The 24,629-nt window shown below is 44.0% G+C and overlaps 1 protein-coding gene across 1 annotated transcript; it reads left to right on the top strand.

Annotated features, from left to right (window-relative positions):
• The first annotated feature begins 4,315 nt into the window (after positions 1-4,315).
• On the top strand, positions 4,316-19,555 carry nt5c1aa (5'-nucleotidase, cytosolic IAa). The gene is made up of 7 exons (XM_076011720.1): positions 4,316-4,978; positions 8,063-8,107; positions 10,481-10,648; positions 10,747-10,876; positions 14,205-14,327; positions 17,031-17,215; positions 17,842-19,555. Exons 1-7 carry the CDS (start codon positions 4,823-4,825, stop codon positions 18,196-18,198), a joined length of 1,164 nt encoding a protein of 387 aa, XP_075867835.1. The 5' UTR covers positions 4,316-4,822; the 3' UTR covers positions 18,199-19,555.
• Positions 19,556-24,629: the final 5,074 nt, after the last annotated feature.

Here is a 24,629-nt window from a genome sequence, read left to right on the forward strand (position 1 = left end):
TAATACAATAAGTAATAATTCTGCATATTTTCTGAAATGTCAAGTTTCTTTTGTTTTGTTTTTTTCCAAGGACAGTTCACACTAAATCTAATTAGAATTTCTATTGCAGCCACATGTCTCTACAGGCTCTTTACCAGATGGAAACATGAAATAAATCCAATCGATTTTGAAAACCTTTCATCCGGCGTGTCAGGCAATGTGTCCTCACCAAAGACACAACAAACCATTTAGTCTACTGTAGCCTAAACTAATGTGAACTTAACAATTGCCTCATGCCTCTCTGTCAACAACAGGGCAAGCTCACGCATTCACAGGAAACAAACTCCCTTTTTGTGAAGCGTTACCTCAAAAAAAAAAAAAAAAAAAAAGTTGTTTCAACAACTGATCCCATTGAATTTGTCAGGGTTTTGCGTGAAGTGAACCCCCTTAAAGTTGGACCGTACCCAGCTAAAGGTCCTGCAGACTGTTGCTGCCCGCTTGCTCTGACAGCTTCATGTGTTCCGCTGGGTCTAGTTGTGACTCATTGTTGTTGTCACCGGCTCGGTTAATCATCCCATTTCACGTTGAAGCGCTAAGAGGCGCAACAGTTGATTGGAACAGATTGGCTCACAAAGTAGCGGGGCGACGTGTTCATCCTTCACTCCAGCCTGTTACATCCCATCTATCTTAATTAGCGTCGGTTCAGAGCGACAGGGCCACTTTCACTTTTCCTCCGCCGCTGGCGCGCTTTTTTTTTTTTTTTTTTTTTTTTGTGATTGTTTTGCGTGCCAGAAATGGGTCACGTGGTGAAACCAGTCCTTGTGTTTGCATTGGGGGGGAGGAGAGTGATGCGTTGTTCCAAGCTGATCAGTCCGTCAGCTGTCAACTCCGGAAAGGTGCCGTGTGAGGTGAATATCAGCATCGACGTTTTACTTTTCATTGATTTTTTTTTTTCTTTCTTCTTTTTTTGGACAGGGGGTCGCTGGTGTTCAATTGTGCGACGCAGCTCCACTCATCCGCACTCCTCTATGATATTTATGTAAATGTCCGTGTGTCCCGTCTGACGACTTGCTTTTCAACACTGTTATCCGACTAGAGTTAAAGGCCATGTAATTATTTTTGTTACATAGAATAAAAACTCATGGATGTCGACCGCTGTCGCCTCGGCTCGCGTGCTTTGTTTTGTTTTTGTTTTTTCTCATCTCGCCACCCGCTCGCTCGCTTCGAGCACGAAATCCTTTCAGAACGCCGAGCCAAGAGTGTGAGTCACCGTCCGACGATGATGTCACACTGCTGCAGTGATGTCACCAGTCACGCTGTTCTCATGGTAACCATGCCGAGGCCAAAATGCATGAGAGAGCAGCACGGGGACCCGGATAAACTCACTCATGCTGCATCGCAAAGCGCGCGCGCACGCACACACACACACACACACACACACACACACACACACACACACACACAATCGTAATTCATGAAGACGCGAGTGTAATGACTACGGAAATTAATCTGGCCTCTGGTATCTACAGGCTCATTTATTCAGCCACACAGCAGTAGAGAATTAATTAAGAGCCGTTAAAAGGATAAGCGAAGACCGAGGTTTGGCTTTATCACAGAATACTCAACCCTTCTCAGTACACACACACACACACACACACACACACACACACACACACACACACACACACACACACACACACATATGTATTATAATCTCAATTATATTATTCATAGTAACGTGTAATATATACACTACTCACAAATGTTAGAGATAGATGTATTTGATGGGAAATGCAACACAGATATGTGTGGCATGTAGTTCATGCTGCAGTGATATCATGTCATGAAAGTAGAAACATGCTTCTTTATTTTTTTTTTTATCTACGATAAAAGTCAACAATTGTGGTGGAGAAAACCACAACTAGAGATGTCAATTTCTCAATAACTTGTTGTAAATGTGACGAGCGTGATGAGGAGGACTGCTTGAGGACAAACTGTCGCCGGAGCAGAACATTTCGTGGTCATGATTCACGGATCAAAGGTGTTTGTGATTTCTGCCGTGAAGCACCTTGTTAGAGAACAGCACGTTATGCAATCATTTATGACTCACTGAAAATTGAGCTGTTGGACATGTGCATTGAAAAGTTTGCACAATGTGAAATGAAGTTCACTTGTTAAGGACAATGGAGCAATGTCGGTGGTCTAATGTAAAAGCAAAATGCTCTGCGCTTTCTGGGGGCAAACTGATGCGTATAAGTCAACATCATTAGTCAGTGGGAAACAGTGAATCACAATTCAACACGGCACCTTTGGGGTGTGTTGAAAAGGGGGTTTGGGCTTCCTGAACGTGCAGCTGACTAGTCTGCCGGAAACGCATGACGCTAACCAGTCAGCAATGACCAAAATCTATGAGGAACCTTCTTGATTTTATGCTGCAAATTAACGCAGTTCTGATGATGAAAGAGCCCCCGACCTATTAATAACGATGTGACCTAATAAAATGGTCAGGAAGCGCATCACTTGAGCATTTGGATGGATGGATCAAGCAGTAAGCGCTAGTGCTGTTTGGGTCTTTGCTTTTTATCCTTTTGCCGGAAAAGTGTTGGCCAACCCCTTGTTTTCCATTGGCCTTTCCCTGCAGCCACCCATCAGTGATCAATATAAATCTATTCTGAGCCTCTGCGTTCGGTCTCAGCCTGGCGCAAGAGCAAACGCCACAGAGAGAGAGAGAGAGAGAATGAGAGAGAGAGAGGGAGGGAGGGAGAGAGAAGCCACAGAGAAACAATGAATCACCGCAGAGATGGAGGTCACCGCGAGGAGGTGCACCCTGCGGAGCCGCCACAGGATGGCGCTGTTAACTCTGTATATCCGACTCCAGCGTCCACATGCGGTAAAACTGTGAATTAAGACCCTGTTTCTTTAAGACATAGTGTTGATAGGAGAAAAAACAGTAAGTGAATGATCTATCAAAAATACAGGGTAAAGAATAACACTATACTATAATACTAGTATTAAGTTTTTGTTTAATTTATTAAAACAAGGCCTTTTTTGTCTTTCCATAAGCACAATGAAATTGAAAGATTATATGTTTCTTAAATGGAAACATATCTGCAAATCAGTCAACTGAATAAAAAAAAGTGTTGCACACTATGAGTAGTAAAGTAATTACACAAACATAGTGCACAACAAAGGCAGATGATCTTTTAACCAATCCAGTGAGCGGATTTTCTCACATAGACTCATGTTCCAGGTCGCAGGGCTGTCAGACTGAAGTTGAAGCTGCACAAATGTATGAAAAAAGTGCTGCAGAGGTTGAATGGAACATCTCTTTTCTCACTGTTCTGTTGGCCAATGATGTGAAGCCAGTTTTGCAGTTCCTGGTATAAGATCCAGCGACACCAGATCCAGCGTTGAGCAGTAACGCTAAGCATTGAGGGACAATCAAACACAGCTTCCGTGACGTGACAACAACAACGCTTGCTGTTAGCGCCAGCACTGCATTTCGTCCTGCTCCTGCTGTGAGTAAAAAAAACGACAACTAATGGGCCTGCGTTAAAATCGGTATAACCTTGATTTTAAAGGAAGGTTACATCCATTATCTGCTGGCTTTAGGCTAACTCACCTCCCCTCTCCCTGACCCAACCCCTCCCCTACTCACTCACACACTCTGCCAGACTGTTATGTTTACCCACTGGCACATATTTATAGAATCATACACCTGTTACTATTTCAACAACATGGGTGATAGAAACTTTATGAGGAAAGAAAAGAAAAAGGTCTGACGGATATCAAATCAGCCGTGGTTAAGCATTCAGTGAAGACAAGAGCCTGACTATGTGACATTTACAGATATGTTTGGATTATTTATTTGTGAACCATTGTTTAATTTAGTTACGTTTATTTAGAATATTCCATGAAATCAGATAATTCTACAATTTAAATTATAAAAAAAGACATAAAAAGTGGATAATGGTTTAAAAGTAGTAGAATTAAAACTCATGTACACTCATCCCATCCCATACATTAAATAATCACACATTGATCCATGCGTATACTACTACTCTTATAAAATATATTATTTAATTTTATATATACATATGTATATGTATATATATATATATATATATATATGTATGTATGTATATGTATATGTATATATGTATGTATATGTACATGTATATATATATATATGTATATATATATATACATATATATATATACATATATATATATATATATATATATATATATATATATATATATATATATTTTTTTTTTCCTCACCTTTTACTTTGTGTGTTGGTTCCCTAAACATCCCATGAGCCTCTTGGGCAAGTTGCACCGTCAACAAGGGGGCAGAATGGGGGAGGAGCCACGCTGAGTAAGGAAGGAGGGCTGCAATTGGTTGGAGTGGGGGACAGAGCGGGGGATGAGGAGAGGCGGGGAAGAGGGGACAGAGCGGAGCGAGTGGGGCGAAAGAGGCGCGATGGACTGAGGTAGCGGCAGATGGACAACACGTTTCGTAGAGGACTGGCCTGCACATGTGATGGTATGTGTGTGAAGGGGTGACAGCGTGATCCAGTGTCTGGTTGCAAATGAGCGAGCGTCCTCTGGAGTAGGTCGCAGTGGCGGGTAATCTTCTCGGGAGAGGGGGTGGCTGGGGAAGGGATTTCTGCTCTTCACCCTCCAGCAGCTCTCGCACGGCAGTGGCTGCGCTCGTCGGTGCACGTGGAAGGAGTAATCCCCTAAATGCGGCGGAACGTCCGGTCCTCTTCAAGCAGAGGAAGAACCTTGAGTCCAGTCTGAAGCGAAGTGGGGTCGGGGGAGTTAACGGTGGTCCTCTATGGTGAAGATGAGCCTGGACCCCGTGCAGGTGATGAGCGGCCAGGTGAGGGAGCTCAAAGTGGGCCCTTCGGCCAATGGGGACAGCAGAGGATCATGGGAAGGGAAGGAAGAGTTTGACCAAGACCACTTGGGCCTCACCACCAAGCCAAAGCCAGTAAGTCTTCCACCTTTCTTTCCGGAATGTTGCACATCCGTCTGTGTTTGCGTCGGATCGCCTGTAAATTTCTTTGCAATTCACTGGGAGAAAGATCCAAGGATCCCTTCACTGTAGATCTCTTCTCACCCGCCCCGGTGCTGCTGCCCTTCTCGGGTTGACTCTTGACACGCAGATGTTTAGGTCGTGCATGTGCAACTGCGAGCACTCACCAACGTGGGTGGGTGGCTTGTCTGGAGGGGTGAGACAAGGTGAGAGGGTGTCAGGCGCCGCACAGCGTGGTGTCACACTCCCATCATGACCTTCTCTTGGCTTGCGAGGGCCCATTTAAAACACGTGCAAAATGTCATCCCACGGTCCAGATTACAAATCTATAAATATATTGAAGGTCAAACAAATTGGAACTCATTTTGCTGAGCAAGCGAGAAAGTGAACTCAAAGATGGTTTGACTGAGTTCAGACATCACGGCTAACTTTCCAAAATGTTCTTTTTTTTTTATGTTTCTGAAGATCATCTTAACTTTACTTTTGGTTGCTTCTGCATTTAAAAACAAAAACAAAAAGATGTGTTACGTGTATGTGTGGCTTGAATTACATCTCACATCCAGAGGGAACACAGTATAAACCCACTTTATCATTAAATGTTCTCCGTTGGAAGTCCTCACTTCCTCATCACGTTTGCAGATGACACAACTCAAAAAAAAAAAAAAAAAACCTGGTTGAGGAAAGTTTAGCATGAATCTAAGCTGACAATTAAAAGAGAAGCAGCCACACTCTGCGTCAGGTTTTAGTGCTTTTTATAGAACTGCAGTGGTGCAAGTGGTGAGTTCATGGCGAACCAGTGTCAGGGTGCCAGACTGAGTGGGCCAACAAACAAATCTCTGTTGGAAAAGTCAGACATACTGGCAAGGGGTGGCAAGGAAACACTCACAGTCACATACTGAAGCCAAGGTATAGGAGCTAAAAGTAGCACGACGCTGAGTAATCTCCGCCTGCCAGGGATTAGCGTGACCGCGCTGCTGTGTTTTCAGAGCGCAAACGTCCATTACTGGTGGACTATCTGAATATTAATAACGAGATGACACAGATCCACCTCTGCAATCGTCCGAAGCTCACCACACGGGTTTAAGCGGAGCTCTCGTGGAAACGTGTATCCATGTTGAGAGTTTAAAGACAGCGATTGCATTAGCGCACGCTGCACGTGAGCCGATGGATCACACAGATTAGAGAGCTTTCACTGAAATGAAAGGAAGAGACAGCTGACACTGAGCAGTGGCCACTTGTAGCTTGGATACAGTGTTGGGGTGCATGTGAGATAGACTTCTCTTTACCGGAGCAAACAAGACATTTTTTTTTGTTTTAGCATGATAGCAATTATATACCAGTAGCTTTGACAAGATGCTCAATTAAAAAAAATATATATCATTGTATCTTAGCCTTTTTAGGGTGGGTTTGGATTCATTAGAAATGACCTCTGATTTGTTTACTTTAGACTTTTAATTTAGTCTTTATGGCGACACAAATTCAGAATTCGTATACAACTTGACATGTGCTGTCAGAAGAAATTACAAACCCCAGTTGTCGAGAACTGAAGTTTCGACTTTTAGGTCCATTTCTCATGAGAAAGTTGCCCAGAAACTTAGAAAATGCGACTTCCGAATGGTAACCTTATGCAGAATAACTTGCGGACTTTCCACAACCAATCATCTGAAACAGGCTGAGGTTCATGTTCATTTGACAAAAAAAAATAGCTTTTTCAATTCGTATTCGTTGTTACTGATTTAATTTGTTTGTTACTCTTGCTAAGTTGACGATAAATAACATATTGGGAGCTCCTTTGAAAACGTCTCTGTTTTCACTGTGGTTGGCCTGATTTCAGTCAAATCAATGTAGCTCTTTCTACCAGTGTTCAGTAGCACAGGCCTGCCAGCATATGTGCCCGGGCAGTCTGAATCTTCTCTGGCCTTTTAGCCAGCTATAAATATATCTGCGGTGAGCCCCCACCACTACCAGTGTCCCGCACCGCATCTCTGATGTCTGGGAATCCCTTCCGACACTTTCCTTCCATCCTTCCTTCCTTCCCTGTGAGAAGGGGGGTAGAGGAGTTCTCCCAGGCTCAGATATGTAAATGGCAGCTGACTCAGCTGACTGGATCTGCGTAATACACAAATCCATGAGTTCTGCTGATCTGGCACTGCTCTTGACAGGATTCATTTAGAGGTGGGGGAGTAAGGATGAGAAGTGTAAATGTGGCTCTTTAATAAAAATGAGAATTAAAAAAATATTTCATTGAGGAAAAAAGTGTTTAGCATACTGGTGCAATAAAGACATTTACTGTGTTACTTATTATCTATTTGTTTGACTTCACATTTACTTTATGAGGTTATGGTCACTGTGAGTACCTGAGAAGAGGGCCCTTGTGATTGATGCATTCCCGGTGGAGGCCCAGTGAGAGAGGGCAGGCCATAAACACTTCCAGTGTCATATCACAGGAAAAGAGTTGCTCTCCTGGCCTGAGATCACTCTCAGACAGTGTGACATGTTATTCATAGAGCCAAATGACTTCAGCGAATGAGCTGCGCCATGGGTCTCGTTTATCTGCCCCGCTGTCTTGCAGCAGAATTCACCAAGAAATCCAGGCCTTAGCGCCAGAGACCACGCGGAATATCACACCACCTGCCTGCTGTCAAGCAGTAAAACTTTTTCAGGAGCCTTCCTTCTGACTGAATTGTACGTGCGACACAATTCACTCAAGTTGTTTGCCCAGCAAGTCCAGTGAGATTGCCATCTCTTGGCAAGACAGCACAGCAGGACAACAGAAGTCAGCACATGTAAAACAGTAAAGACATTTATCAATTTAAAACAAAGTTAAGGAATTTGTATTTGGATGTGAATCCGGGCTCCTTACCAAGGTCTTGTGAAGCTCAACCACCTTTTTCAGTCATTTCAGTGTTTTTCTGAATTTCAATCCAAGACTAGAGCGCAAAATAAGAAACTGCATTGTTTTGGTGGGAATTTTAAATGACTCTATTTTTTTTTTTTAAACCTGAAGATGTAATGAATGCAATGATTCATTTTACAAAGGTCACAGGGAGACGGGCCCGGAAAGTGGAGGGAGGCGTGTTCTTCGTAAGTATTGTCGCATTGCCTCCATCATCGTCGTCATCGTCATCGCCGGCACGTGTGCTCAAAATCTGTCCCCGTGCCTGCTGAACGTCCACCATCACCGCCCTTCACGCCCTCCCACTCCTCCGCACACACCTGCCAGTGTCTCCCGCATGACCAAAACCCAAACGCACCTGCTCCGCTAACCGACCACACCGCCACACTGACAATGCCTTGTGTGCGCCGCCACCCAGCACCACTCATGTTCCGCTCAACACTGGCTGAGCTAACGAGCCGACACGCTGAGCTCTCATCAGCAGACGACAGCAGGACGTGCACGCGGAGACGAATCCTAGTCGGCAGGGGTTTTAATTCGTCCGGTCGAGCTAAACATTTTACAGCGTACATCGGCTTAGAATCTTGGAAAGATGATAGCAAATGTCTGACAATTTGAAAGGTCCAATTACACAACAGGTCAGCGTCAAGTGTGAACAGCGCACTGTAGCGAAGGCGTAAGGAACAAAGAAATTTGACGATTAGCTTTCCTCTGTGTGTGTGTGTGTGTGTGTGTGTGTGTGTGTGTGTGTGTGTGTGTTTGTTGCTTGAAATACTTAAGCCTGGATCAAAACATATCAACACAACTCTCCGCACAGCTTCTTCAAATTGTCCAATTTGTAGTCCATATACACGTACATTGCCGCTCATTTTCTGAAGGTCTCCCGCTGATCAGTATGCAGACGCGCACTCCGCACAAGTTGTGCGTACAAAGACACACTCCCCTGAACTCATTATTGTGCCTCGGAGTCCTCCGTGCCCTCCTGTGGCTCCAGACATCATCTGAATCGAGCTGTTGGCTGTTGGCACTAATGCCAGCTGGCCCCCGCGGAATGTCGCCCTCCTCCTCCTCCTCCTCCTCTACATGCTAGTGCCTAGGGGTAAACACACACACTGGGCAACATGAGCCGTCCCATCTAGGACTGGTCATATGACTCGGAGGAGGGATAGTCCTCAGTAACAATTGCAAATACACACACACACACACACACACACACACACACACTTTAGGAGCTAAAAACTCATCACTTCCTCTGCAGGACTCTATTATAGCTTCTTCCCTGAGGCTGTCACAGGACGGAAAACTATTCAAGGTGAAAGCTGAAGCAGTGAAAGAAGAGCAGTTGAAGTTGCGGTTGTGTGTGTGTGTGTGGGGTGGGGGGTGTGGGGGGGGTTTATTTACCACAAACTGGGGTGTATTCAGACTATTCATTGGATCTATATGAAGTTGGGCGGAGTTGTGGTGACATCATCCATCAGCTTGCTCATTTTTGGTAAAACTCAATACATCTTGAGATTCGAGTTTCGATTGTATATTTGGATGTGTGGGTGATCCAGACGTGGGTCGATGACTATTGGCTTACAAGTTTTACAAATTGTTGCCGAATCAGACCAAAAACCAAATAAGACAAGTGTGAATAATTAGCTCAAACTTCGGCTTCTCCAAAGCATGCTGACTGGTCCAACTCTGCTCTAACTGGATGAAACCGTTTACACTACCTTTCAAGACAGGTCAGTGAGAATTAAGATGGATCAAAAGTTGTTGTTTTTTCCAAAATCATTTTTTTTTTTTTTTTAAATTCTAATCAATACATGCAAAGTAACGCTTCTGGCTTTGTTCATATCTTCTGAGGTGTTTCTGTTTTGGACTAATTTGATGTTACCTTTTAAATGTGGTACAACCTCGTCACTGTTGCCCTTACCATTCAAGGTTTAGATCTATGTTAAGACCCCATTTATTCTAAGAGATCTTATATTTATCGTCTTTCCACAGAGGGCAAATTTAGATTAAGCAACACCCACACGACAAACTACAAGGTGAAATCTGATCTTTGTACTCTTTTAAAAAATTTAAACTACGCCTGTGAAACACCTGTGTTTGTAAAATGCCACGCACAGTAAAGGCCTGGATGTAATTGTACACACACTGTCCACTTCACAAGCTGCTAACAACGTCTTTCACAGTCTGCTGCCACCGCCGCTCTCTGTCGTCATCGTTGCGCCTCCTCGTCAAGCGTCTCTGCGCGTGCCGCCCAGCGTGCGTAGTGATGAGACGAGCGCCACATAAACTTTTACTGACGCTGCCCCATAGGTGCCTCGTAAAGGAGAGAATCCTTTTTTTTTTTTTTTTTTTTGTTTTGCATGAGCACGCTTTACAGATCTAATAAAGTATTATTAGAAAGGCCTCATGTGAGTCTCATCCATTCCTCTCATGCCTCCCACTTCTTCTCCCCCCCAGCTGCTATCTCAATCACCATCGCCGACCGTCTCCGTTTCTATTGTTTTCCGATTCTGAAGTACCGTCTTGTTTGTTTGTTTGTTTGTTTGTTTGCTGTATGGCAGCCAAAGCCGGAGAACGCGGTGACCATCGCCGTCTCCTCCCGCGTCCTGTTCCGCACCGAATGCGAGCAGAAGATCTTCGAGCAGAAAGGGGTGGAGGAGTACCTGGCCTACCAAATCCAACACGAGAACGAACCCTTCGCTCCGGGACCCGCGTTCCCCCTCGTCAAGGTTGAAACCCACAGGCTCGACAAAACGTGTTCATTTATTTCTGCCTACCGTGCGGCCGTCGGCCTCACTGTGGTCCCGGTTGCTGTGTTTTCGTTCAGGCTCTGGAGGCCGTCAACGTCCGACTGCGCGAGCTGTACCCGCAGAGTGAGGAGCTGTTCGACATCGTGCTGGTGACCTACAACCACGCGCACGTAGGGATCCGCCTCATCAACACCATCAACCATCACAGTGAGTTTCGAAGCACCTGAACGCACCGTAACCTTTACAGATGGCCATAATTTACCTTTTCTGAACTTTCCACTCCACATGTCCAACTGTAAAATGTTTTATCACACCTACTGCGTAACACGCTGTTCTCGAATTGGGTAATCAACTGTAAAGAAAATCACAAACACACTTGGTCCATAAATCCACTGTATTTAAACAGTCCTCTGCATCATGCTGTTCACATTTTGACATCACTGGGACGCTGACCTTGTTTTTTTTTTTTTACTGTATTTTCACCACTATTATCAGTTTTTGATTCAATATATTGTTTGGGATTAAGAAATGGGTGTTGCCTTCTTCTACTTCAATACTCTGCTTTCATGATGTAATAACACTGTAACGTTTTTACGTTTTCAAGAAATTTAACCTAAAGACGGATTTTGTGTGAACTCTAAGACAATGTTTGTAAAACTATGTTTGAGTAAATATACTGATGTTCAATTTTAAAATGTGGATCTAAAGCGTCTTAAAACATGTTAAACAGAACCAGTAAAAGAAGTTTAGATCACTTAAAAACTGTCAGCTATGTCATGTTTCCTAAATGCAAAGTCTAGTGTTTCTATGTCTTAGCACTAATTTTCTTTTTAAAATAATGGAACATTTAAAAGAATTAAAGGAAAGAGATCCTAATCTGGGAAGTTGATTGACAGGATACGGACACACGTGGGACACACGTGGACCCTTAAATAGACATTTTCCAGTGTGGAGCCAGAAGATGCCGGGAGGCTCGTCCCCGTAATGAGATAATCTGTGTTGTTCCTGATGCTGACGCAGGCTCAAACAGAGAACAAACAACGCAGTGTGTGAACAGCTGACTGACAGCGATCCTTCCCAGGACGATCTCAGGCCCAGTCGCGACATCCTCCTCGCCCAGACCGCTTCCTGTTCGGCTCCTCTCATGTTTTGGAGTCTTTTAGAGTTGCGGGTCGGGGGTGAGATTGAGATATCTGTTCCCTCGGGTCGTTGGAATAATTTTGGAAGGGCCCCCGGAAACCAAAACAGGTCTTAGCCGAGGACCCCCCGGGGAGCCGCGCGGACCCTTCAGAAGCCTGGGCTTTAGATCTCCCTGGTGGCTCTCAGCATGCAGGGCTCAGGGCAACCAGACTGTGCCCTGACCTCTGACCTTTCGCTGCAAGAAGGACAGTAAACCGATGCCTCTCTGACGTCACGGCGCCTCGTGAAAGTGAAAGGGAAACACTTGGTGGTGCTCGGCAGCTTTTCACATCAGAAACTGAATCTGGAGAGACAGTTAGCCGGTATCCCGCTAACGCCAACGCTAGCTCTCTTGAAGCAGCTGCAAAGATTGTGTTCTGCGTCTCGCTGTCCTGCTCTAGGGTTACCTATCAGTGGGGAATCACAAGGTGCCTGCCAGCGTGTTGATAGATGTACTTTGCATATGTACACTGGCAGGTTCCGGGAATGTGCCGCCTGATGACGATGGGGCCGACTGTAGCTCAGGAGGTAGAGCGGGTTGCCCAATGACCGAAACATTGGCGGCTAAAATCCCGCTCCATCCCAGTCTGTCGTTGTGTCCTTGGGCGAGACAAATTGCCTTGTATACGAACGTGAGTGAATGTTTGGTGGTCGGGGGGGGCTGTTTGGCAGAGATTGGCAGCCACTCATCCGTCAGTCTGGGCCAGGGCAGCTGTGGCTACACATGGAGCTCACCACCACCAGTGTGAATGTGGTGTGAATAAATAATGGCCTCAATGTGAAGTGCTTTGAGTACCTATAAAAGCGCTGTATAAATCCAATCCATTAATATTGTTATTATTCTCACAGGCGTGAGAGAGCTCTGCCACCGGTCTCCTCTGGCGCGCTGGGCCAGAAAATAAATCATACAAAGATGATATGAAAACATTTGCTCTAGCGGGGTGGCTGAGGGGAGGGTGGGGTTGGACAAAGACATCAATGGCGAGGACATTTTCCATCAAGTTGCCTCCCACGCTCCGGCACACATCTTGAAAGCAGGGGGACGCTTGGGAGGTTTGATGAAGGGGTGCAAGTGCGGTGTCTGGGGTGAGAGCCACCAGGGCTCCCGGACTACAAAGCTAAATAAACCATTTAGGAGACTGATGGAAAGATCCCTGACGGGGGCTCATACAACGCTGTCTCTGTTTCCCTTCCCGTCTTCTGCACTTCAGTCTCTCTGTGTTTGTTGTCTTGGACAGTCGGGAAAGAACACTTTGACATCGAAAACATCACAGCTTTGACCTGGCCAGGCAGCTGGAATTGTGCCATTGCGTGAATCGGTCCTAGCGAGCTCAAAATTGAAGCATTTTCAGTTGGGTTTGAGTATTCCAAACCCAATCAGCTTCCTCTGAGTCGTGACAAAAGCCGAAAACTCCTTAAGATTCACAGAAGAAGAGAAAGAAATTATACAGGAAGTGACTGCAAGCCTTGTTGCCACTAAAGAGATTAGATTAGAGATTAGGTTAGTTGCTTTGGAAATATTTATTTTTGTAATTTAACATTTAATGAACAGAGCATGATTGCAACATTTTATATTTACAGCTATTAAACTTAGAAACATAACATAAGATAACATAAGATAACATAAGATAACATAGAAAACCTGAAAATCTGAACCTGAAAAAAAGTTTCCGTCAGGTTCTATGAACTGGCCACACCCTAACCCTGAATAATACACGCACAAACATTAACCATTCATGAGGGGTCTTTTACAATATAGTTCATTCACATGATGGAAAGATCTAGTTCTCAACCTCCGTTGCACTCGCTTTGAGTTTGCAGTACGCTTCCGTACATCATTTCATTCACAACTTCACCTTTTTGGTATCGCTTCTTCTGTGCTCTCTTGGCGTGATGATGACTGGGCAGGACATTATGAGTCATAAGCCCCCCCCCCCCTTTTTTTTTTTTAATTAGGGAGTAATGTGATCGGACACTTTATTTTCTCACATTAAGTCTTCGGCATCTCCCTTCTCACCTCTCAGCCAGCAGCAGATTCGCAGTCCCCCCCTCAGCCAAAATGTAAGCAGAGATGTTATGTTCCTTCTGCTGCGCACTTCTCTGCCTCCTTGCAACCCTTCACTTATGGATTGTGTCATAATAGTTTCTCATTCTGTCCCAATCACTCTTCTGTCTTCAACGTCACCTCCTGAGCTCACCCATTACAACAAGTACCTTTGTATTATTTTTGTAAATTGTTATTTTATGTCATCTGTTGTTATGTTGTTGACATACAGGATATACATATGTAAAACCTTTACTGATATTTTTATGTCGGCCGCACCTTATGTTATGACCTCTCTTTTTACTCCACCAGATTTGTTCATCGAGAGGTTTTGTATGACTGGTGGAAGCAGCCCTACTGGCTACCTGAAGGCCTGGCATACCAACCTCTACCTGTCTGCTGATGCCGATAAGGTCAGGGAGGCGCTGGCTGAAGGTGAGAGAGCACTGCCTTTTCAACATTTTTGATATTTAAAAATGATTGGCCTTTCGAATGAACAATGTAGTCCGCTGGATTAGGCTCCGTCAACACCCGCAACACCAAGCGCAGGATAAGTAGTAAACTATAATTTGATGGATGGATGGATTTGATTTAACAATCAGAAGTTGTAGAGACGTGTAGAGTGTTTGTCAAATCCTAAATCCTAGCTCATTCATTGTCCTGAAATGATGTTACTGATACATTCGAATGCATTGTTTGAGATGAAGACATCGATGAAAACTGCCTACTTCCATTAGACAATTTGCATTAGATTTTCCATAGCCAAAGATCCCTAACCTTTTGCGAGTCCTATGCGGTGTGTATTGATTGTGAGGCGACATTACAACACATATCTATGTCCAACATGACGTCCCTGCAAGGTCAAAATTGATGAGCACATAGAAATGATGCAGTGTAACTTCCTGACAGACAATGAGCTTCATGTCTACTGTATGGATTCCCTCCCCCGTCTCTCTGCCCTATTTCCATAATCAGCAGCCGTGACTGACGTGTCCTCCAGCTGCAGTGACATTAGCATAAATCAGCATGCTGATTGGCTCTTGTCTTCGTGTTTTCCTAATGCAATTTCAGCATGTTGGGTCAAGAGGCAGTGGAATATTATCACAGGGCTCGCCAATACGCAGGAACGCTAACAAAAGCCGGCAATATACGCCAACGTCGTGATGGCCGTGAAGGCGGAACACGCTGAGGGGAAATTTTGCAGCATGTAACGCGACAGTCGCCTCTGAGGTGTTTTACACACATCCGGCGCAGCACATTCCACGCTTTGTGATCGCTTGTCAAAAGGAAGGAGCTCGCGCCAAAATGGAAACAGCGCGGGTTCAAAGCCGAGCGTCGTGGGAAGGCCGTGAAGCCAATGCGAAGGGATTGACGAAAGACCCCGTCATTAATTTCCTCGCCGTTTGTCAAGACAAAGCGACGCGTTTCCGTCAGCGACTGATCTCAGCGTGGCTTCGTCGTTCACTCTCAAGGCTTTTCGTGTGACTCACGCGGTCGATGTCTTTAGCACGGTAGCGATCCCCCCCCACCACGTCAAGAGTGGGGAAACGTCCTTGACATTTTATGTGGTAAGGTCTTAATTAGCCGCGCCGCTGTTAGTTCTTCTTGTGCGCTATAAAGGCCATTATGAGTGTGTTTTAATAGCTCTTAAGCTGCGACAACACTCGTAGCATTCCTGGATGGTAGCTGCTATTTGTGTCCAAGAAGTAACTGTTCTGTCCGCTCGTGCTGATTATAGCAGTGTGTTACTGTTGGCAGTTATTAAAGGAATTGTTCACCCCAAATTTAAAGGTCTCCCATTTACTAGTGAGAGCTTGTGATGAGATAGAGGCTATGACTGAAAGTATGAAATGCATTCCAGAAAAAAAAGTCATATATATATATATAAACATATATGTATATATATATATATATATATATATGTATATATATATACACACACATATATTCATACATACATTTGGACTGACTGCTAAAACACCAACTCTTGACAGTTCAGTCAAAAAGTGCACAAAAAAAACCTCATAACGACAATGAAAAAAGAGCTGATTAAATGTTCACAGGCAGTTTCTGTCAGCATGGAAAAAAAAAAAGAAGAAATCTTTTGTGACAACAAGTCTGCAACCTTAAAGATCTTCAATCTGATTCATCTTTGGCCAGCCAGCTGGAATATGACTGAACCAATCGGTGTCCTTTGAAGCAGTAGCAGTGAACGGGGATTCGGATGCTGGCAAAGTCAAGAGGCTACCAACAGGAAAACACAATGTTGGGGAAATTGCATTTGTCTGTTTGTAACGTGGCAGACGGGGAGAAATCAAAACCCAAAAGATCATTCAGCACAGACTGATGGTGTGTGTGTTGAGTTCCTGGCACCTCACACACACACACACACACACACACAATAATATCAGAGCAGCCACAGCTCAGTCTCCCTTCATGCCTTCCAAGCCAGACTGATTAGCAGCAGCTGAGAGAGATGCACAGGTGTCTCCAGTAGCCTTTCAGCCTGCATTCATTGAACCGTAGCGCTCAGCCTCTCCTGATGAAACCCGATAAGAGATCTTTTAAATACCAAATCCCACCTCTCGATTACTTGAGAAGTATTTGAAAAAAATTCTCCCATATGCGGTGCTACAAATCAATTCTGTGTGCGATTTTGAAGGGTGATTTATTATTTACTGATGTTCTGAGAGATTAAATGTTGTAATTATTTATTTATACTTTTTTTATATATTCTTTTATTATTATTTTTTTAATTATGCATTAATGTGAGCTTCTGTGTATGTTTCAGTGTTTACGTGTATATTTTCTTTTCATCTGTGTGGTTACATTTATTTACAAATCTTTATTTTTTTGTAGAAAATAAGCTCCTTGTCTTTCTTTTAATTGCATCCCAGTGCCAAACTTGCGCTTGTAAAAAAAAAAAATCAAAATCAATATTTCTTGAAATCTTCTCTGAGTTGCGCTGCTGGTTTTGTTCACCTTTGGCCGGCAGTGTAGCGGAAGAGTTATTATGCATCAAATTGCTCAATGTAAACGTGGCAGCGTCACTTGCTGCGACGTTCTGTGGACCGCATGCGCCGTCAGACTCACTGACGTGATGCCTGATTGATGCCTCAAACGTCTGTCTGTACTCAGGCATTGCCGCGGCCACCATGTTCATGCCAGAGAAGATGACCGAGGTGTCTGAGTCCCAGCTGAGAGTGGCCTTCGACGGAGACGCCGTCCTCTTCTCCGACGAATCAGAGCGCATCTTCAAGGCCCACGGGCTGGACAAGTTCTTCGAGCACGAGAAGGAGAACGAGGACACATTACTGGACCATGTATGTATTTTTTTTGTGTGTGTAGGTTGTTGTTTTATTTTTAACTAGAATGTTCTCAGACATTTGTTTTATACTGCAGTTGATGTGAATTTGCACTAATTTCTTCCTTTTTTTTTTTTTTTTTTTACTTTGTACTTGAAAGACAGAGAGAACGATTAAAAAATACCGTTCATGCAAACTGAGCCAAGCAGTCAGAGCCTCACATAAAAATATAAAGTACATAAACAATGAGTCACTGTGGAGGCGTTTTGGCGAGAAAATCATCTTTATCTATTAAATATGATGATAAATGATTCCCTACAAAATCAAATAGTGCTTTGATTGGACATGTAAATTAGCGCGCCTCTTCATTTTGGACAGACCTTTATGAAACAAGCTGTGTAGCCATAACAAGGCTCTTTTCAAATACCAGCTATGACGTCATATACATATCAGTATCACTGGCGCTGCATGAGTTTGTCTTGGACTTATTCATCTTCCTATGAAACAAGTCTTGTTTAAAAATTAGACAATTTCTTATCCACCATTTTTAAGAAAATTGTGTATATTTAATGAATGGATGAGATCCTGATCTAGTCAGGGATCCCGTCTCGTTTTCTGACTTAACAGCATCTGTCCTCCGGCAGGGTCCCTTGAAGGGCTTTCTGGAGGCCCTCGGGAAGCTCCAGAAGAAGTTCTACGCCAAAGGCCAGCGGCTGGACTGCCCCATCCGAACGTACCTGGTCACAGCTCGCAGCGCGGCCAGCTCCGGGATCCGGGCCCTGAAGACCCTCCGGGCCTGGGGCCTGGAGATCGACGAGGCCCTGTTCCTGGCGGGGGCGCCCAAGGGCCCCATGCTGGAGAAGATCCGGCCGCACATCTACTTTGACGACCAGATGTTCCACGTGGAGGGAGCGGCCGAGATGGGGACCATCGCTGCCCACGTGCCCTACGGCATTGCACAGAAACACAGCAGCAAACAGAAGAGCGGCGCGGGGAAGTAGTCTGGAGGTTCACCAGACTCTTGAAAATGCCGAACTTGTACTCGTACCGCATTTGGAAATGCATCATTTCCAAACTGTGAGGGCCGTTTTTAATCATTACGTAAGCTGTCTTAGAAAGCCATCATGTCTGGAAGCCCAGAGCCTGCGGTCATCCAGGGGACAAGGTCTCAACACTGAAGTGTTGTGCGAAATATTACTTCACACAGGAACTCAGACGGTGCTTCATCGCCACGGTGACCTGCTACTGCTTTAACCGCCACTTGTATTTTCACTACGGCACCTGCTCAGTGAACGCTAAGGACGACAGAATAAGTTTCTGCCCCAATGTTCACTTCCTGTCTACATAAAGCACTAACACCCCACTTGTTAATGAGTAAAATGTGCAATACAAAACTATAGAAAAATATAGTCGAGATTAATCGCTCTTATCGTTTTGCTTTATGAGGAGGATGTAACGTTGCTAGTTTGCATCTATATAAACGTGTAATTGATCTACTCTTGCGTTACTTAAGAAATATTATAGGAAGCCATAACTTGAAGTTGGTGCCTTATTTTGAATTGAAGAATTCTTTGTTGTTGTTGTTGTCAGACCAGAAATAAAAAAACGTCTGAAAACTGATGTAGCAGAGGTTCCCGGGGATATATTATGGTTTGCAAGAAATAGATTTCAGTTGGTGTTGTGACAATTTGAATGTCTCATGTTGCAGCAATTTTAAGATGGGTTTTCAGATTTTGTTATTTAACATTACCAACATTCTGGACTCAAATAGAGGAGTCTTGCACAATGAATTATCAAAAAACATAGATACTTATGCTTTTTAGTAAGTGCTGCCTCTCATTTTCCCCCTACTTAACAATTTGGTAGAAAAATATAATGGATGTGTGAACTGCTATATTCCTCTCCATTAAAAGCAGGACAGAATCCAATGTCTCGTTAAGAATCAGCTTCTAAAATGAACAGGCAACATAGGGTTTCTCAGATTTCACAACCTTCCTGTGCATCCCCAAAGGTGCAAAGGTGGAACCTACTGACAATATGAGTTATAGTTGATTGAGCGACATTCATTACTATTTTATTGACTAAAAGGCTGAAGTGGCCTTTTCAAAATGTCAGCTGGTGCATCATCATGTCACTCTTGCATGTTTTTCACCTGGTGATTATGTAGCGATGCCTTGTCACGACGCATTAGCCTTTGGAGTGTTGAGCGACTCATCAGCTTAATGTCACTGTCGGCAGATGCATCATGTAATATGTTAGTTGCTGCAGGGGCAACACAGTGGTTGGGGGTTCGAACACCACGGCTGGGGCCTCTCTGCATAGACAAATAAACAAATGAACCAAGAAGTATAAACATGTAAATGGTAAAATTTACACAGAAAATTAACAGTTTTTTTTTTTTTTTTTTTATATTTATTTTATTTGATCCCAAATGTCTTTTCGACTTTCCTCATTTCCCGCCTGCTCTTATACGACTGCATTACTTTATTTTTGCCATAGGGAGGCAGCACTAGAATGATAAACGCGTTGCATTTACTGCTCCTCATTTGAATCCGCATCATTTCTCTCTCTGGAGACGCTGGAAACACCGCACACATTATATGCAGTTATCATGAATTATACATAGTTATTCATGCAAAAACGTAACTTTGACTATATTTTCCTCCAACCTTCCATATTTCCTTTTCTGCTGTGCACATACTTATTACGGACTGCCGTGCGCTTTCATATTTCTCACTTCATACTAAGTACAATCACATTACTGCCCACACTTTTCCTCCCGCCCTTCTCATATCCGTGATAAATGCCTTAATATCGCTGGAGCTTCCCAACACAGCCGCGTATCACGAGAGCCAGAAAGTGGCGCCACCCGTGGCGCTGGGCTGTATCGAACCTCGTTGCCAGCAGCGAACGACACAGGGACGGAGCCCGCTGGTGAACGCTGATGGACTGACATTTGTATGCATATTATAAAATAATAAAACTTCCAAAACAGGAGGCTGTTGATGCTGGCATCGCACACACACACACACACACACACACACACACACACACACACACACACACACACACACACACACACACACAAAGAGAGGGAGAGAGAGATGAGATACATCCAGCTGGCAGAGTTCATAATGTCACACAAGCGCCGGCTGCCAGCTGTATCCATCAACAGACAATAGCTACAGTAGAAACGTGCGAAGGGGGGACGTTGATAGAGGAGCTTCATCATTGCAGATGGGGCCCGCGCATGGAGACAAAAGATCGTTATAAGCCGGCATCCTGCACCTCACACCTGTATATGGAAATTCAGAACCCAGATGAAGAGGGTGAGGAAAATGAAAACGTGGATGCGGTTTGATTTTTTACACCTGCATCGACACTGTTGCGATGGGCCACACAAACTGGCAGGGCTCCAATTGATGACCCAGCACAGGACATAATATAACAGCCTATAAGCTCAAACATAAGCAGGCTTAGCGCCAGATGTGACCTACAGAGCGGAAGCTGAAGTGGAGGGTGGGGGTGGGGCGAACGGTGGCCGACCTTTCCCTGGCAGCGACGCAGTGTGGAAATACGCCGAGGGTAAAAAAAAATATCCGATTCAGGAGCCGGAGAGGAAAGGGGAAAATGAATGGTAAATGGACTTCGCTTATGTAGTGCTTTCTCGCACCTTCACGGTAGCCCAAAGCACTTTACAAAGCAGACTCCACACACCAATGGGCGGCTGCCGCCATGCAAGACGCTGCCAGGCCCATTTGGAGCAATTTTAGGGTTTGTGTCTTGCCCAAGGACACGGGCACACGTTGCCAATTTTAGCCAGGATTTGAACTGTGGACCCTTAAATAAGGATTACTATTTATCTTTTAGTTGTTTCCAAAACAAAAATTAGGGCGACCATATTCTGAAAACCCTAAAAGAGAACGACCCAACCTAGGACGGCCTCGTGGAGATACTGCAAATAATAGCCACAGACAGTTGACGGAAGGAGTTTAACTTTGCTGGCGCCTTTAAAACCTCAGTGCTACTTAGCACAATTGTTGCTGAATAAAAAAAAAATATATATAATAAATGAACCGTCATTTGGTTGCTGCTTTTTTAGTTCCCAGTGCCGCTGTGCCATTGGGAGGTGTTGGCACATTGTGTATTCAAAAGTAATTGACTGAGAATAAGGACGAAACAGTGATGTGAGTGCGGCCACAATTCAATTTACTCCAACAGGACAGGAGCAGCTTGCGTGTTTTGTTGTTTTTTTGTTGAGTTTTTGGGTTTACTTCCTGGTTATGTAACTCATTGATTATGCACAGCAGTGCCCCGCCGCCGCCCTCAAACCCCCCAAGAGTTCCTGCTTAAAATAACAACTCGCTCTGTGACGCCATCTTGCATTTTGAGCACCTCTTCTTTTCTTTCTTTATCTACTAATACGCACTACTAGGTCCCATGATAGTCCCTTCAGTTTTTTAAATGCTGTATGCGAGCGGATTAAAATTTGCCATGTTTGACAACAAACTTCAGAGTTACAACAAACTCGCCACCGTAGCACAAAGTTAAAGCAACACAAGACGTCCAGGATATGATGGTAAAGTCAGTAACTACATAGCAATGCAGCATCTATTCACGAAGGCAGGTGCATCAACCACTTTCAGGGGAGGAAGAAGCATGAAGTCCATGGATTGTGACGTAAGCAGCACCAAGGTGCAAAGCAGGGTGTGATATTATGGATAACTTCCTACAAGCCACTAAAGAATTAACTTGCTTATTCGCTGGTGAGCACAATCAAAGTTTATGTGAGAGATGCATACTTCGCAACACAACCATTTGCACCTGCAATTTGCATGATCATATTTGTTGGAGTATGAGCAACATAGTCATTTTTTTTTCTTATTTTGTAGGATCTGTCACAGTATCCACATCATTATGTAAACTGGTGTACTTTGTTGGCTGGACTGGATGTGGTTTTTCACAACCTTTTATTTTGTTTTGAAAGACCTCCAGTTTGTTCCCATTGCGTCTACAAAAGGCCATGTCACAAAATTGCACTAGATACTGGAACCAATTGCAATAAATAGCTGTATCTGCACTTGACCAATTACACCAACATTTTAACTCAAGCCCACTCTAATCCCCCACTTCCTGTGAACTCTCTGTGCTTCTGTTTTAAATCACCAAGGTATCAAGCAACACCTCGGTCCAAATTGAACTTGGATGACAATGTTCCGCTGGCTGTAAATGTGTATTGACCTTTTCACATTCAGCTCTGTCGGACTGGAACCTGCTTTTAATATGACCGCTGCGGCTTTGCTCCCAGCGATACAGAAAACTGGGCTGTTAGTTAGGATTGGTTGATCGCTCTGTGCGTCTCTGGGCTGAGTGTATAATAGATTGTTGGACAGAGGGACCGGGACAGACCTCTGACAGGGACTGTAGAAGAATGCCGTTTGAGAAGTTGATGAACAGGTTTCTTTGGTTGGACTGGAGGCCCTTTGCATCTTCCTTGCCCATATCCATTTCATTTTGGTTAAATTCAATTTTGTTTGTAAACAGACGTGACCAGTAAGAGAGAATTGCATCTGCCTAAAAAAAAAAGCATTCAGACACAAACAATATATCTACCAACACAGAACAGCAAATAAGTTGAGCGGCGAAAGAGGGAGTAAACAATAATTTTAGCAATTCCCAGAAAGGAACAAAATTATAACTAGCAATAGGTACTGGAACGTGAAGAATAGTACTCACCATTTACAGTGGCGGAGAAAGAGGCGAGCCCTCATTAAAGCCTGTTGGTATGCAGCAGTGAATGCTGTGAAATTGGTCCAGGAAAATGTGTGGCAATTGAAAAAAATGACTTCAATTTTATGCTGCATAAAAAAGTGTATTGAAGTTGTATTTACAGTTTTGTTTTTCTGACATGGAAGTGTAGTTATAGCCAAAAAAAAACACAAAACAAAACAAAACAGCCAGTCCATCCAGTAGAAGTCAAATTGACAGTTTCTCATGTGAGTGAGGTCAAAGTTCGACCTGGCAATAATTGGTTTCATTTGGCGCCCCCCTCCCCCTAACCCCCCCGGGTATCAGAACAGAATCAGAATAGCCTTTGTTGTCAATGTAAGATACAAAATGTGAAGTGCTACTGCATTGTTGCAGGAGAAAACTCTCTACTGTATACATTATACTGTACAGAAGGTAACATTAAAAGACTGAAGACATCCAAGCATCAGAATAGGACAGAGAGTGGTTATAATGACTTTGAACGTGGTGAATATGGTTGCTGGTGTCAGGTGACGAGTTGATCTGAGTATTGCACAAACTGCCAGTGATCAACTGAGATTTTCACCAAATCACAACCATCTGTAGGGTTTACACAGAATGGCCCCAAAAAGAGGACATATCCAGTGAGCTGCAGTTGTGTGGAGGAAAATGCCTCATTGATGCCAGGGGTCAGGGGTCAGAACGGGCAGAATGGTAAACAACACATACACACACACACACACACACACACACTTGACGGCCACTTCATTAGTTACCTGGTACTAGAAAAGGGGCAAAATGCACCAGAAAAGCCTGACTTTAAGCATCAGCATGAAAACTTCATCAAAATCATTGAAATATGTGAGTGAACATTGGCATTAAATACTCATTCTTGACACGTTAACATTTCCTGTCCTTACCGATCTGTCTTCACTCCTCTGTACCGTGCACGAGTAGCCGCAGTACATGTCTGTCCCGCACAACTGAGGCAAGTCCCAGTGGGGCTGAAAGGGGAGGTGTCACATGAAGTGTGGGACACACATCACTGGGAGGAAACACCTCGGTGAAAGTGTGGTAAGGCATTTTGGCAGGCACAAACAGATCCACAGAGATAACGGGGACGGAGGTGCGGGTGAGGAAAAGTGGCCCCGCGGATGAAGGAAGTGGAGGCGAGGCGGCTGATGGGAAAGATGCAGACGGTTGATGGAGACGTTTTACTTCACAGCACTCATTGATTGGTTCTGCTCATACAGTCTATTTCAGTTAAAAACCCAATCAATTGCTTCCACTTCAGCCTTGGAACTCGTGACTGAGGCTGGCGCGACAACTGAAATCCCCAAAAATTAATGAAAAACTAAGAAAACAAAAATACAGTGACCACACATTTTCTTATATTTATATATCGTATATATTACGCACTTTGAGTGTACACACTTGAAATATAACTTATTTATTGATTAATTGGGGATGCGTTCAGACTGCGAGGCCAAAATCAGATTTTCAGCCCATCCAGATTGAAACCCGATGGCTCTTTTGTAGTTTGAACAGTCGCAAATTACATGAAATCCGATTTTTTTTTTTTTTGCAAAACGGATTGAAACCACCTTCGGGAGGTCGTTCGTTTCAAGTGGCATTTGGACAGATGCGTCTCAGTCGGAACAGCTCCAAACACACCGATGGGTTT

Source organism: Nelusetta ayraudi, unplaced genomic scaffold (assembly GCF_046127955.1).
Source record: "Nelusetta ayraudi isolate G7.1 ecotype Tasmania unplaced genomic scaffold, CSIRO-AGI_Nayr_v1 ptg000135l, whole genome shotgun sequence".
Classification (NCBI taxonomy): domain Eukaryota; kingdom Metazoa; phylum Chordata; class Actinopteri; order Tetraodontiformes; family Monacanthidae; genus Nelusetta; species Nelusetta ayraudi.